We start from the raw sequence: 14,474 nt of genomic DNA, 5'->3' as shown, positions 1-14,474 counted from the left end.
AATAGAAAAAAAAATGTTAAAGAGGTTACATTCAAGGTTTGAAAATGACTCACTTCCAGAGTAAACGCTGCTTTTGATTAATCATTGCAGTACAGCACGGAAACTCCTAGGTACTTTATTTAACTCCAAGTGGATTTCAAGAGTTTACCTCTTAACAGCAGTCTTCCACTAAGCAGAAATTGAAAAGCCACTATTCAAATCACAGGTGAAGCATTATGCTTCAGTGACAGTACTCATCCTTTGCATGCAATATCCAGTGCCATTATCTGCAAGTTAAAGGTTAGAATTAAAAGTCAATGGGGGAGAACATACCAAATGCAGAGGTCTTGTTGCCTTCTATGGACTGTTCAGACAGTCTCCAAATCTGCAAACACATCTGTGTAAGCTGGTTCATATGGCTGATATCCTAGGTTCACTGGGATCACCTACAATCATTGTTACAAACACTCAAGACATTTTTCAGCAGGAGAACAGACATGGCAAGAGAACGCCAAAAAGGGCAAGAGAATACCAACAAGGGCAAGAGAATAACAAAAGCAACATGGAACTAAGGGGGCAAAAGAAAAAAAATATCTGGAAATTGATTTCTGGTTTTACATAGGCACAACTCTCTCATGAGAGGTTTTGTAAAGACAGCTTTTTCTTATTGAAACCTACAGATGTCTAAAATGTCAGGTATTTCGGATATCAAAAAATGATAACTTTCTAATAAAACTTCTGAAAAAAAGATCTAACTGTTTCCATTTCAAAATGTTCCCATGTACCACTCTGTGCATGAGTTTACCATGGTAAATTGCCATAAATGCATAAATTGCATTTCTCACACTATTGCATTGAAGATGTTATGTTTTCCATGGGGGGGGGGGGGGGGGGGGGGAAAGTTTTACAAATGTGCCATTTTCCAAGCATTAATTAAGCAAAATTATCACTTAGACTTACAGTACTGACCTCTGCTGCTGCCTTAATTCTCCAGACATCTGCAAAATCTAAAAGCCTAAACATCAAGTTTTTTGAAATTCAACAGAAAGCCTGAAGTGTCATTCCTCTGCTCATCAGTCATCAGACAGATTTCCCTCTCTTCATTTCCCCTTCGCTATTTAGACTTAGGTCAGTCAAGACATGGCAAAAAAGAAAGAAAGAAAAAAAAAAAAAGGCATTCTTCATGGCTGTGAAGCATGATGCAAAACAACTGGTCAATCATTTCTGGGAGTCAGCATAAGTCAAGATGTGTCTGGCTCCTTTCTATTTCCTCTGAAAAACAACAGAAAAAATCACACACACACACAAATGCAGCCACACAGGACTAGTTTTTTGGCTATTATAGTTACATAGTAGCACGTTCTTATATATGAATTATTTCCTTTGTATCAGCTCTCCACAGAAACATGTGCAGTCATAAGAAAAGAAAAATGGGTTTCTGTAGCTCACCTGAGCTACATGGAGAGCAGAGATATTATAACTAAGTCAAAATCCACAAACAGGACTTTCAGTTCAATGCAATACATGTGCCTGTTTAATCTGTAAGTCAAAACAAAACTAAATGAAACAATTACTGGCAGTTTTGTACAAATTCGCTGTTCCATTATTAAATTCATCATTGGAAGACTGACACTTATGCAGTCAGTTTAAAATATATATATACACGTGCAGATGAAAATTCTGGAAACATTTGTTTGAGTCAAAAGTAACAATATCAAACAATGCTTCACAAGCCATATCTGGAACTGATGTAATGCAGTCGTTATTCACGGCACCTAGCCATGTAGGTCTATGAGCAAACTGAAGCAAGGATGCAAGAATAGACTTTGTTTAATTCCTGTGATGGGTATTATTGTCTTAGATGAGACAATTCTGCTAAATCATCCACTCCATTTACACAGAAGTCCTGAACTGCTGTATTAGCAAGGCATATCATATTGCTCTTGTAAATTCAGTAGAATAACATGGTTAAAGTACCATGTTTTCTGTTATCTGGAAGAACGCATTGTTATGATCTGATTTCCCCTGTATGTTTATTCCAAATTATGTGATCTTTTTTTCCTTCTTCCTTTTTCTCCTGTTTTTAGAAAATGTATCCGTGTGTCAAATAATACTAGTCATCCATTCCTCCCATAATTTATTCCAAGGTAACCACTTTATATTGGAACATATATGAATATAAATGCATATACTGGAACCTAATAAATTTATTACAAATACACACATATAATATATATATATTAAGCTCCACATAATATATTTCTGAAAGGCCCTGAACTGTCTCTTTTCATTTGATTTCTCCATTTCTTGGTAACTTTCTTTGCACGTACATGTCCAACAATTATGCTGACTACACATTTCTCTCAAAAAGTACACAAAATACATACCTTTGAGACTGCAAAGGGTCTAAAGAGTTTAATTAAATTTAATAGGGGCATGACTCAGATGTACATGGTGTTATTCACCAGCTCTTGTAAAGGACATGTTGTATTGCAGTTACATTGCTTACTGAAAGAGAAATGTGTTGTTTACACCTGGGACACAACTGCATGTTTGGCATGAAAAGAGCCTCATGGTACACTATAATAAGATTATAGAATCATAATATCATAGAATCACTTAAGTTGTAAAAGATCCTTATGATCATCAAGTACAACCATAAACGTAACACTATGAAGTCCACCCCTAAACCAATCCCCTTATTGCCACGTCCACACATCCTTTAAATACCTCCAAGGATGGCAACCCCACCACTTCACTGATCAGATCTTTCCAATGTCTAACCACCTTTCCCATGAGGAAATTCTTCCTGACATCTAATCTAAGTCTCTCCTGATGCAACTCAATGTCATTTCCTCATGTCCAATGACTTGAGAAAAGAGACTGACACTGTCCTTTCTGCAACCTCCTTTCAGATAGTTATAGAGAGTGATGAGGTCTCCCCTCAACCTCTAGACAAAATAGCCCCAGTTCCCTCAGCTGCTCCTAATATGTCTTGTTTTCTAGCCTCTTCACAAGCTTCATTATTTGTCTCTTCACACACTCAAGCAAATCAATGTCTTCCTTGTGGTGAGGGACCCAAAACTGAACACAGCACTCAAGGTGCAGTCTCACCAGTACCCCTTACAAGGGGATAATCACTTCTCTAGCGCTGCTGGCCTGCTCTGTTTCTGATACAAGGCAGGATGCCATTGGCCTTACTGGTCACTTGGGCATATTGCTGGCTCATGTTCAGAAAAGATGTATGCAAGTACATGAGATGATATGGGAACAGAAGCATACAGGGAATATTTGATTTACTAAATCCAGCTAAAGATTTGATGGTCTACTCACCATACATTATCCCATTAACAGAATTCATCAGTTTTGATCATATTTTTGTTTACAGGAGAGGCATACATTGTATTTTGTAGAAATATATATATATATATATATTTTGAAAGAAGACACTGGAAAGTAAATATATTGGAGTGTGGATTGCAGTGAAAGAAGATTAAAATGATATCTGGGCTCCTCATTTTTTGCTTTTTCATGTTAAGCAAGCTAAAGATGTAAGGTAAAGATACAATTTCTGACCAAGATTTTTAGAACTCCTACTACAGGCTTATCTGATAATCACTGAAAATTCCTCAGTCTCTGGGGCAGCTACAAGCAATAATTTACGTGCTTGGATGTTTCCATAAAGTCCTAGTTGTATTCACTTTTTGCACACAATGTGAACTTCTAAACAGGGAACAGAACTTCATTTTAACGCACAGGTTGCATTTTTATTAAGAGAAGTAGTTTTCAGGACACAAGACTGTAACACAAAAATGGTAATGAAAGCTAAATTATCAAAAATTATGCCTTGATTTTTTTAAGGAAATGTTCATGAATCAGTTCTGCAGTCAGTCATTAATTATGAATTTTCCATGTCTCTACCTAACTGTATGATTGCATTATCAACCCAATTTTGCTTGAAATACTCACAAAAGGGGGAATTTTCTTTAACTTGATGAAAATTGGCACACAGATGTAAAAAATAGGAATAAGATAGAATTTCAAACCATATAGACATCATAGTAGTAGAGTTTTATTCCTTTTTTTTTCTGTTCACACTGAGGGGGCAAAAGCTAATACAGAAGAGATGGTTATTGGGGTTACATAAGAGAGCAATGAAGAATATCTTCAGAGATCATAAGACTTGATATGTTTGAATCTCTACAAGCAGACATATGCTAACATTCCCATTCCCCATGTTTGCTTCTTGGTCTGTTGTAGCTGGTGCTTGACCTCCATTTGAATTGCACAGCTCCCTCATTCACCCTACTTTGCACATGTACAGATGAAAACATGACAGTAGGATTCAGATGTAGAATCTGAAACTATGCAGTCTGTGCATAATTTAATTTTGGCTCATGCAACCAGAAGAGGAAGTAACTTCTTCTTTGATATATGTACATATTCACATACAGCCTGTGAAAATGTGTGAAAATGCTTGTACCTTAGATCTCAGTTGACCTGCAGGCTCAGAGACCTGTAACATTAACATATTTAGTCTCATTTTCACAGTATGAGCAATAGATAGCTTCAGTGCAAGGCCTTTCTCCTGCTAAATTTTAAACCCTTCTCCATAAAGAAGCTAAGGCGCCTTATGGTCTTTGTGAAAGAAAGACCATTAGAACTGTTTTAAATAGCAAATATTTCCCCGTACTCTGCATTTTCAGAAACAGCTCTACAATTTTGGATGAAATTTTCCTAATACTTGGTTTTAATCAGATACCCTGAGTGGTAAAAAGTTAGCCCAAAGTCTTCTCTTCACCAAATATTTAAGTAAGCTTTGCAGAAAAGGCAATTTGGCAGAAAAGGACCTGGGAGTCCTGTGAGAAAACAAGTTGGCTATAACCAAGCAAAGCACCCTTTTGGCAAAGAAGGTGAATAGTATCCTAAGCAGCATCAGGTAAAGTACTGTCAGCAAGTCAAGGGAGGTGATCTCAGCGCTGGTGTGGCCACACCTGGATTACTGTGTCCAGTGCTAGGTTCCCTGGGAGACAGATGGATATAGTGGGGAGAGTCCAGTAGAGGGCCACAAACATGTCAAAGTGTCTGGAGCATCTCTCCTATGATGAAAGACCAAGAGAGCTGGGACTGTTCAGCCTGGGGAAAAGAAGGCTCAGGTGGGCTGTGCACATCAATGTGCACAAACACCTGAAGGGAATATATAAAGAAGATGAAGATAGGCTCCTTTCCGTAGCGCCCAGTGACATGACAAGAGGCATTGAGCACAATATGAAACACAGGAGGTTCCTTCTGAGCATCAGGAAGCAATTCTTTACTTCAGAGGTGACTGAGCACTGAAAGAGATTGCCCTGAAAAGCTGTGAAGACTCCCTCCTTGGAGATCTTCAGAGGTCATCTGGACATAGTTGTCCGGGCAATATGCTCCAGGTGGCCCTGCCTGAGAAGGATGTTGCACCAGATGGCCTGTAGAGGTCTGTTCCAACCTCAATCAATCTGTGATTCTGTGATTTTAATCAGAAGGGCAAATCAAGTCTTACAATTTGAAATGAAATATGATGTTTAAAACAGAAAAAAAAAAAAAAGAGAGAGAGAGAGGGAGAGGAGAGGAGAGGAGAGGAGAGGAGAGGAGAGGAGAGGAGAGGAGAGGAGAGGAGAGGAGAGGAGAGGAGAGGAGAGGAGAGGAGAGGAGAGGAGAGGAGAGGAGAGGAGAGGAGAGGAGAGGAGAGGAGAGGAGAGGAGAGGAGAGGAGAGGAGAGGAGAGGAGAGGAGAGGAGAGGAGAGGAGAGGAGAGGAGAGGAGAGGAGAGGAGAGGAGAGGAATAATACTACCAAGATCCAAGATCACTACAAATATTATTTTGATAGTTTCAGAGTGTTCTCAAGAAGAGTTTACATGAAACAAGTAGGGCCATGGTGTTATTTCAGTGCTGGCTGACTAGTTGAACCATGTAATAATTAATACTTGTATTAATACTTGTATTCTAAGATTTCATCTTCATCTCTTTCTTGCCCACAGTTTCAATTAAAATGCTCTCAGACTGAATAAATTTAACTTCTAACTGTAAAATGATATATTTTTATTATTATTTTTAATATACAGATTAAAGGTGTATTAATATTTTTACAATATTTTAACAGCTTTGTTTTGGTCTTTATTCAAAATAAGAAAAAGTTGTAGACTTCTCTGGACATTACAATGCAACTCAGTGGATTCTTACCTGGCAAATATTTTGCAGAAGAAAAGATAAAGCTAAATTCTTAATATAATTTACTATTGTGTCACTACTTAAGTCCAATGCCCCAGACTTCAAGATCCAGAAGGTCGTCTCCAACCTAAATGGCTCCATGATTCTATGATTCTACAGCAGGTGCTTTAGATGGATATGTTCTTCTTCATATGAACAATTTGCTAATGCACACAATACCCCCACTTCTTTCCCTCCCACCCTATAATACATGCTGTGGATATGAAAAAGGGGGAAGCATATATCAGCCACACTGCTTGAATATGAAAATAAGATAGGATATAGCAAATATGAAGCACACAAAGTCTAGGAGTACAGAGACAAACGTGAAAATTCAATCTTCCAACAGTCTATGTCACTTCCAGACCTAAACCTACTTGTAGCTATTCAGTCCTTAAAACAGACGTGAAAATGCTTACATCCATGAAGTTCATACATGAACTCAGAAGCAGAGCTAAAAGCTGAGTTTTCTACAATAACTAATACATCTAAAGGCAATTAAAAAGTAATTTTATGTTCCTCTGTTAGGTTATCTACTCTAATCTCTTCAATATGATTGCAACAGGAAATTAAAAATGAAAATCACCATGAGAAGAATCGCTCTAAGAATCTGAGAGTTGGTTGTAGCCATTCCTAGTCAAAGCTATGGGAAGGGATGAGGAAATTGAAATTCCACAGGAAATGTTGAACTGAGGATGCAGCATGAACACAGGTCATCTCCAGCAATCTGGCACTTGATTCCAAAATACAACATGAAAATAGAATTTGGACCTGTAATTGTTACTGTATGTTATTTATTGTTAATTAAAGGACTCAGTTTGGGTCCTTTAATCATGAAGGGTTTACAAAATAGCAATAAAAACACCACACAATTTAAAGACCCAGTTTTCCTCTCCCTCAAAAAGAAATGCAATGTATTATTACCTATGCTCCTCTTTATCATAATAGGGTATACCAATATCATCCAGAACCTAAATTCATGGTCATACTAAGAATATTCATTTTTTCATTCTAATTTGGTCTAAAATTTAGATTAGTACTATACAGTGTTACAGAGTTACAACCATTCTGAGTATCTTTCTCTGTGATACATCCACATACCTATGGGTGCTTAGCAAAGCATAACTTTAACCCCCATGTAGTCAACTATCTCGCATTACAAATACTAGAAAAACAACAGGAGGCTTGCTGGGCTGATTATGGTTTTGGCCATAGGAAACACTGCCCATGAGGAAAACTGATTTTATTATGCTATCACTGTGTAAATTTGAGACGAGAGGCAGGAGGCAGCGCCAAGCTGCTATTTCAAGAGTAACACTATCTCAATAACTGTAAAATGAAGTTCATGCAATTCAGTATCCAACATAAAAGCCAAAGGAAACTTAACTGCCTTTCTGTACCAGCTCTCAGATCTCTGCACTGCATCTCACTGGCTCCACACCTTTTCAAAAGTAAGCCTGAATATTCTGTATTTGCATGTAAACAAGAAGTCAGGAGATATTTTAGTTCTCCATGAAGAGGAGCTGCTTGCAAGAAAGAGGACAAGCAGGTGCACAGGGCCAGGGTAAGCAGGGACAGAGCTGAATGCCAGGGGAGATTAGTTCAGCTTCAGTCCTGGGAGCAGAGCTGGTGACAGGGGAAAAGGATGTGGCAGATGAGGTTTCCATTGGAGGACCATGGCTATTATGGCACTAGTAGCCTCCATCAGAAACACATATAGCAGAGCACATTAGGAATTGGCTTCCCTGTGCCAGCCTGTGCACTTCTGAGGCACACAGTGCTACCAGCACACCCTCTAGCTTTTTGCCCACATCTTGTCCATTGAGAAAGTCACCATACTGTTCTGACTGCATGCCTGCAGGTGCAAACTGACATCACTCCTCGCCACCCACTGCCCCTGTTGCAGGCTGCTGAATCATCTCCTTTGCACAGGATTGATGCAGCTACAGAAGGCAATGTGATCTGGCATAAAAGTTTTTCTATCAAATGAAATTAAGTTTACTCAGGATCACTAGACTAACAAGCTCACAGTTCTGCAGTTGCCACAGAGGTTCAATGGAGGAGAAAATACATGGTCAGGAGCACAAGGGAAGATCAGAAATGTCCCATTCAGCAGCAGCCTGATGTTACACAGAATTTCGTTTTCTTGAGAGGGTTAAATTAAGCTAATGCCCTAAATACAAACACATCATCATCTTTACTGCAAATATGCTATTACTTACTTAAAACTCATTTTAAAACTTTAAGAACAAAAACAAATGGGAATGATTTAGGAGAGCCATGTTCACACTTGCTTTTCTTTAGGGCACATACAAAGCTGAAAGTGCATTCTTTTATTGTCTCCAGAGGGCTGGATGGGGCACCATCAGAGAGGTTATTTTTTTATTTATTTTTTTTTTTTGAAATAAAAGCTGGGCAATAGCACATAGATGACTAAGTAAAGCAAACTACCTGTGGAGCATGTTAGAGGATGTAAATTACACCCGAGGGAAATGCAGCGACACGGCCCAGCTCCACTATCTGCTCGGAACGAAATAGCCGCTGGAGAAACGCAGGCGGGGCGGGGGGGGACGAACTCCCAGAGCTGCTCTGCATCTTGGAGAGTACCCCCCCGACACAGCCCGAGGGAGGCTGAGAATCTCACTTCCCGGCGCTCGGCGAGGGTTAGCAGCACCGCTCACTTTTCCTACGACGACCCATCCCATCCTCCCGCTGGGGGGCTGTAAAACCAGCCTCCCGCCGGCCCCCGGCTCGCACAGATATGCGCCAGCTCCTGCTCTAGCCCCCCGCAGGGATCAGGGGGCTGCGGAAGCTACCTGCAGTCCCGGGGGGGCCGCGCTCCCCGGCACCGGGAGCATCCCTGCGGCCGCAGGTGCGGAGCTCCGGCTCCCGCGGGGCGGGGGTCCCCGTCCCGGCGCTGCCCCCCACGACCACTACCACCTTCCCCTCGAGGAGGCGGCCGCCCCCGCCCTGCCAGCTTCCTCCTTACCTGCGCGGCGGCGGCGAGGAGCCCCAGGGCGAGGGCCAGCAGCGCGGTGCCCCGGCGCTGCCCCGCCGCCGCGGCCATCCTCCTTCCTCCTCCTCCTCCTCCTCCTCCTCCCGCGGCGCTCCGGCGCGGTGCACCGGGGGGGCCGCCCCGCTTCGCCGCTCCTTGCCTGCCCGGCGGCCGCCCCTGCGCGCCTCTGCGAGCGGCGCGGGGTGCGCGGCTCCTCCGGGCCCCGCAGGGCAGGGAGGTGCGCGGGGGCGCGGCCCCCCGCTGCCGGGCGGCGGGGAGGGAGGCGGGGAGCAGCCGCCGCCGCCGCCGGTCCGCCCCCGCCAGCCGCCGCCTCCCCCGGGGCTCCCCCGGGGCTCGGACGGAGCGGGCAGCGCAGGGGGAGGCAGGGAGCGCAGGCGGGGGTGCGGCCGTGCGGAGACGTGGGGCGCACAGGCAGGGATGGGGCAGGCAGAGATGGGGCAGGCTGATAGGGATGGGGCAGGCAAGCAGGTATTGGGCAGGCTGATAGGGATATGGGCTGGCAGGGATGGGGCAGGTAGGCAGGGATGGGGCAGACGGGCAGGAACGAGGCAGGCAGAGATAGGGAAGGCTAATAGGGATACAGGCTGACAGGGATGGGGCAGGCAGGCAGAGATGGGGAAGGCTGATAGGGACGGGGCAGGCAAGCAGGTATTGGGCTAGCCAATGGGGATGGGGAAGTCTGATAGGGATGGGACAGGATGATAGGGATGGGGCAGGCAAGCAGGTATTGGACAGGCTAATAGGGATGCAGGCTGATAAGGATAGGGCAGTCTGATAGGGATAGGGCAGGCTGATGGGGATGGGGCAGGCAAGCAAGTATGGGGCAGGCTAAGAGGGTTGCAGGCTGGTAGGGATGGGGAAGGTATTGGGCAGTCTGACAGGGATACAGGCTGATAGGGATGGGCCAGGCAGGCAGGGATGGGGAATGCAGGAAGAGGACATGCTGTCCAGGATGGGGTGCAGTGGCAAGCACAAAGCAAGTAGGCACTGTGAGTCATGCAGGCACAGGGTCCACGGTTTGGCCCTCACCTGGTCTGCTCTCTTTGACATGCTTGCAACACTATGCTTGTGAGTGTATAACATTACTCCAAATGCACTGCTGTGCTGAGACACTTCTCACCTGGAGTAAAGGCCTGGGGGATCAGAACCCCTTCATACAACTTTCTGGAACGCCCTCAAGCCTTCTCTTGAAGGCATTGGCTGGTACCTGCAACTCCACAGTCTGCTAATTGAACAGCCAAAATGTAAGCGGTGGCAATCAAACGAGAATATCAACCTGGCTGAATTTGTGTTGGCAGCTTGTGAAAGATTTGTGGCAGCTCCTATAAGTCTCTTGCAAAACCACAAGAAAATGTATTGTTATTAGACACATTTCTAAAGCTCCCACCACGAGCCTATTTGAATGTTCCCATAGCATCTGGGCACAAGTATTTACATACTTGGATTATCCCTGGAAAATGCACACCTCATTGAAGAGCCAAATAAATCATATGGGAATCCTAAATAAAACTATATGTTGATGAAGCAGCATGTGCATGGACTAAAGACTGCCACTTCTCTCTTCATCTTTTATGCATTATGTCAGCCATTGCTGAGAAAGTCTTTGCCCTGTGCAGTGAAGGCATGTAGGTTTTAACATTTAGACCTGAACGTGAAATCCTAACAGCTCTTTCACTTGGAGATTTATAACCTATTTCATCTGATAACGCTCTATAACCTGTTACTTATACAACAAACAGAAGTGTGATGCTTAACATTTTAGAAATGCCCTTTCAAGTATAGCTACATAAAGTACAGTAGCTTAAACTGAAAAGTGCTTGCTTATTCAAGTACCCCCAGGGATAATCTACGAATATGCATGACAGATGAACTTCTGAAATTTTTGTTTTCTTTCTAAAGACATATGACTGGGTAAAGATGTAAACATTCTGCAGTTCTTGTTTTTATTAACATGTAATTACAGAGGTTAAGACTCCCGTTTGGAGTGCATGACGTAGTGTGGTCTAAAATATGTCATAAATGTTGCATGATCCAAGAAACACAATTTGGCTGAACAAAACATGACATCCAATTTGTCAGGAATGAGCTGTATACAAGTTTCATGTTGCAAAATATGCTTATCTTTTAAGAAATGAAGAGGATATTTCCTGGCATTTACAACTGTCTGAAAGGCCTAAGGGTTCAAGGCAATACCAAGCTACATATTAATTGTCAGGAAAAGCTATATTGACAAGTCTTAATATTTATATTACAAACTGTGCGATATTAGCATATAAATTTTATGAATTACAGAATCACAGAATTGTCTAGGTTGGAAGAGACCTCAAGATCATCGAGTCCAACCTCTGACCTAACACTAACAAGTCCTCCACTAAACCATATTGCTAAGTTCAACATCTAAATGTCTTTTAAAGACCTCAAGGGATGGTGACTCTGAATTCTCTGTTCTCACACTGGCTTTCCTGCCACAGGTGATTTTATACTCCTTTGATATTGCAAGTGTACCATTGTTGTCTCAAACTGATATAACAACAACTATAACATTATTCTTCTTACAGTTGTATCTGGAAAAAGTAAATAAATAAATAAGGCAAGAAGAACCATCGAGTTATGCGTTAATGATAGGGGAAATAAGGGAATTTCTGAAAGTGTTGTCTCTAATTGTTGGACATGAAGATAATGGTAATGGTATTTTTAACCACAGAAGAACTTAACAGGACATACAGATATATGCTTCTCATTCTTTTGTGAACATTGTCAGGCACAAAACATCAAACATACCCTGTCATCAACCCAGGGATCTGAGAAGACTTAGGAAGATTTAAGATATTTTAAGATTTAAGAAAAGACCAAGGCTTCATGCTTAGGGAGGGAATGCACATAAGGAGACTTTGTAAGCAATGCCTTCATTTCCAGAAAAAAAAAAAAAAAAAAAAAAAAAAAAGGAAAGAAAAGAAAAGAAAAAAAAAAAAAAAAGAGAGATGGATTAAAAATTCTGAAATAATTTTCAGCATTAGATGGAAAAATGCAAACAACTTTATTATCAAGGATATGTTTTTCTTCACATTTAGAATGCAGGCAGAATATGCTCTCTGAAAACCTAATTTTTCCTCTCAGCAATAGGATTCTTTTATGTCTCTTTCTGTTTCCTATGTAACTTTATTTCCCACAGAATTGGCAATGCATTTTTAAACAGAGATTTGCAGCTCTAAATTCAGACACAGCCTCCAAGCAAGCATAGTGCATGGTACGTCAAATGTAGTACATACAATAGTACATGATTGACGTAAAATTAAAAATCTGAAACTTTAGGCATTTTTGTACTTTTTTCTTAGAATTGCACGTTTGGTTTGTACATTTGGCCCAACTCTTCCTCTGCACTACAATCCCGATGTCCCATGACTCCTTCATGTCCATGTCCATGACTCTTTCAGCATTAATTCCAGAGGCACATGCTTTCTAGTAGCTCAGAACCTACAAAATGGGCACATTTCTATTCAGGGAGTCACAGTTTCCTTTTAGAAATAAATCTGCTTGCATAAATAGAACTAACATTAATGAGCAAATAGATCATACTGTATGTACACAATTCTTTTTGTAAACATAGGCAGTTGTTGATACTTTGGTCTTGCTTGGGTGTTTGGAGTATTCTGAATGTGGGAGTCCCCAGGTGTCTTACAGAGATAGTAGACCTTTTTTTCCTCATATGTCAACTGTTGGTCATTGTAGACAGTGAAAAGCCCCAGCGCTTCTCAAAGAATATGAGAAAAAGCATGTATAAAATTTGCATTTTTTTTTCATCCACTGTTTGCCACTGATACATACAGCAATATTCAGCTTGCTTGCCTGTTTCTATTCCATAGGTATACACTATTATTTCAGGCACAGTGTAGATGCAGTACATAGTATGTAGTAATATCTTCAGATTTATTTTGTTCTGCATTCTTTAATTACATGGTATTCAAAATCATTAATAAATAGCAAAGAAAATTTTTCTTTAGAGTTAATAATGAGCACAACTTTGACTTGAAACTCAGATGTTAAATATCTGATAACCAGTGGAAATAATATTTTATACCTCTGAATAAAACATCAGTCTGAAATGTGAAATTTGTTACTGAGCTAAAATTTTTGAAAAGCCATTTGTTTTCCTTAGAATATGTAGTTTTGACTGCATAGTTGCATCCCTCACAGTGAAACTGAGAGATTCTACCTCTAGAAATATGCTGTACTATCACTGATAAGAAAAGTGAAGAATCTCCTCTCCTCTCCTCTCCTCTCCTCTCCTCTCCTCTCCTCTCCTCTCCTCTCCTCTCCTCTCCTCTCCTCTCCTCTCCTCTCCTCTCCTCTCCTCTCCTCTCCTCTCCTCTCCTCTCCTCTCCTCTCCTCTCCTCTCCTCTCCTCTCCTCTCCTCTCCTCTCCTCTCCTCTCCTTCTTTCTCATCAACAGTTTTAATTCCCTAAAACAAAAAAAGCTACCATTTTTTTTGGCTATGTGTGTGCATAAACTGGATTCCACCTGTTGGCATCTGAGCTGATAATCACTTTTTAACTCTAGCTTCTCTGCTTCTCATTTTCATCTGTCTTGGAGACAATGTGCCAGCAAAATACCAGAGGTGCTCTTTTAGAGTCTTCAAAACCAGTTCCCTTATAAATAAGAGAATATAGGAAATTAGCAAAAAAATGACACCAAAATTCAAGAATCAACATAGGAAAAGAGCAAGGATTTATATGCACATTTAAACATTAGTAGTATTTTGAATGAACAGCAAAAAACATATCTGTATAGTAGTATATATTTATCTGTGATTTTATCTTTCTATATTCAAATCCACAGTTTATCAGAAGCAGAGCACAGGTGAAGGAGACAGATTGAACTAAAGGATGTAACTAACCGGGTGAAACATTTACGTGTTTTGAATACTTAATCTCTAGATTTTAGCTGGTTTAAAACTCAGACTCAGAAAGTGACAGCATTTTGCTTAGCTTGTAGAAATAACATCACACACAAATAAGATGTTAAAAAATGTAGTGCAAATTTGGGGGGAGAGTTGTGTTTTTGGTGTGGGGTGGTGTTTTTTGTGTGTTTTTGTTTTGTTTTGTTTTGTTTGTTTGTTTTTGTTGTTGTTGTTGTTTTGGTTTGGTTTGGTTTTTGGTTGGTAGGTTATTTTTGTGTGTGTTTGAATGCATGCTAGTTACATGGAAGAAAACCTGTTCTTTTTATAAGAGCTCCCAAC

General features: G+C 41.2%; 1 protein-coding gene across 1 annotated transcript in view; it reads right to left on the bottom strand.

The window, feature by feature from the left end:
- ADAMTSL1 (ADAMTS like 1) overlaps positions 1-9,289 on the bottom strand; it is a gene marked incomplete at its 5' end in the record, with an annotated part of 470,451 nt that extends 461,162 nt beyond the window's left edge. Inside the window, one exon of the mRNA XM_084504894.1 lies at positions 9,212-9,289. Coding sequence (XP_084361020.1) covers positions 9,212-9,289 — 78 coding nt within the window. The remainder of the gene's footprint in view (positions 1-9,211) is intronic.
- Between the last annotated feature and the right edge of the window lie 5,185 nt (positions 9,290-14,474).

This window comes from Aythya ferina, assembly GCF_964211825.1.
Source record: "Aythya ferina genome assembly, chromosome: Z".
Classification (NCBI taxonomy): domain Eukaryota; kingdom Metazoa; phylum Chordata; class Aves; order Anseriformes; family Anatidae; genus Aythya; species Aythya ferina.
The sequence above is the reverse complement of the archived record's forward strand: the minus strand, read 5'-3'. Positions and strand labels throughout refer to the sequence as shown.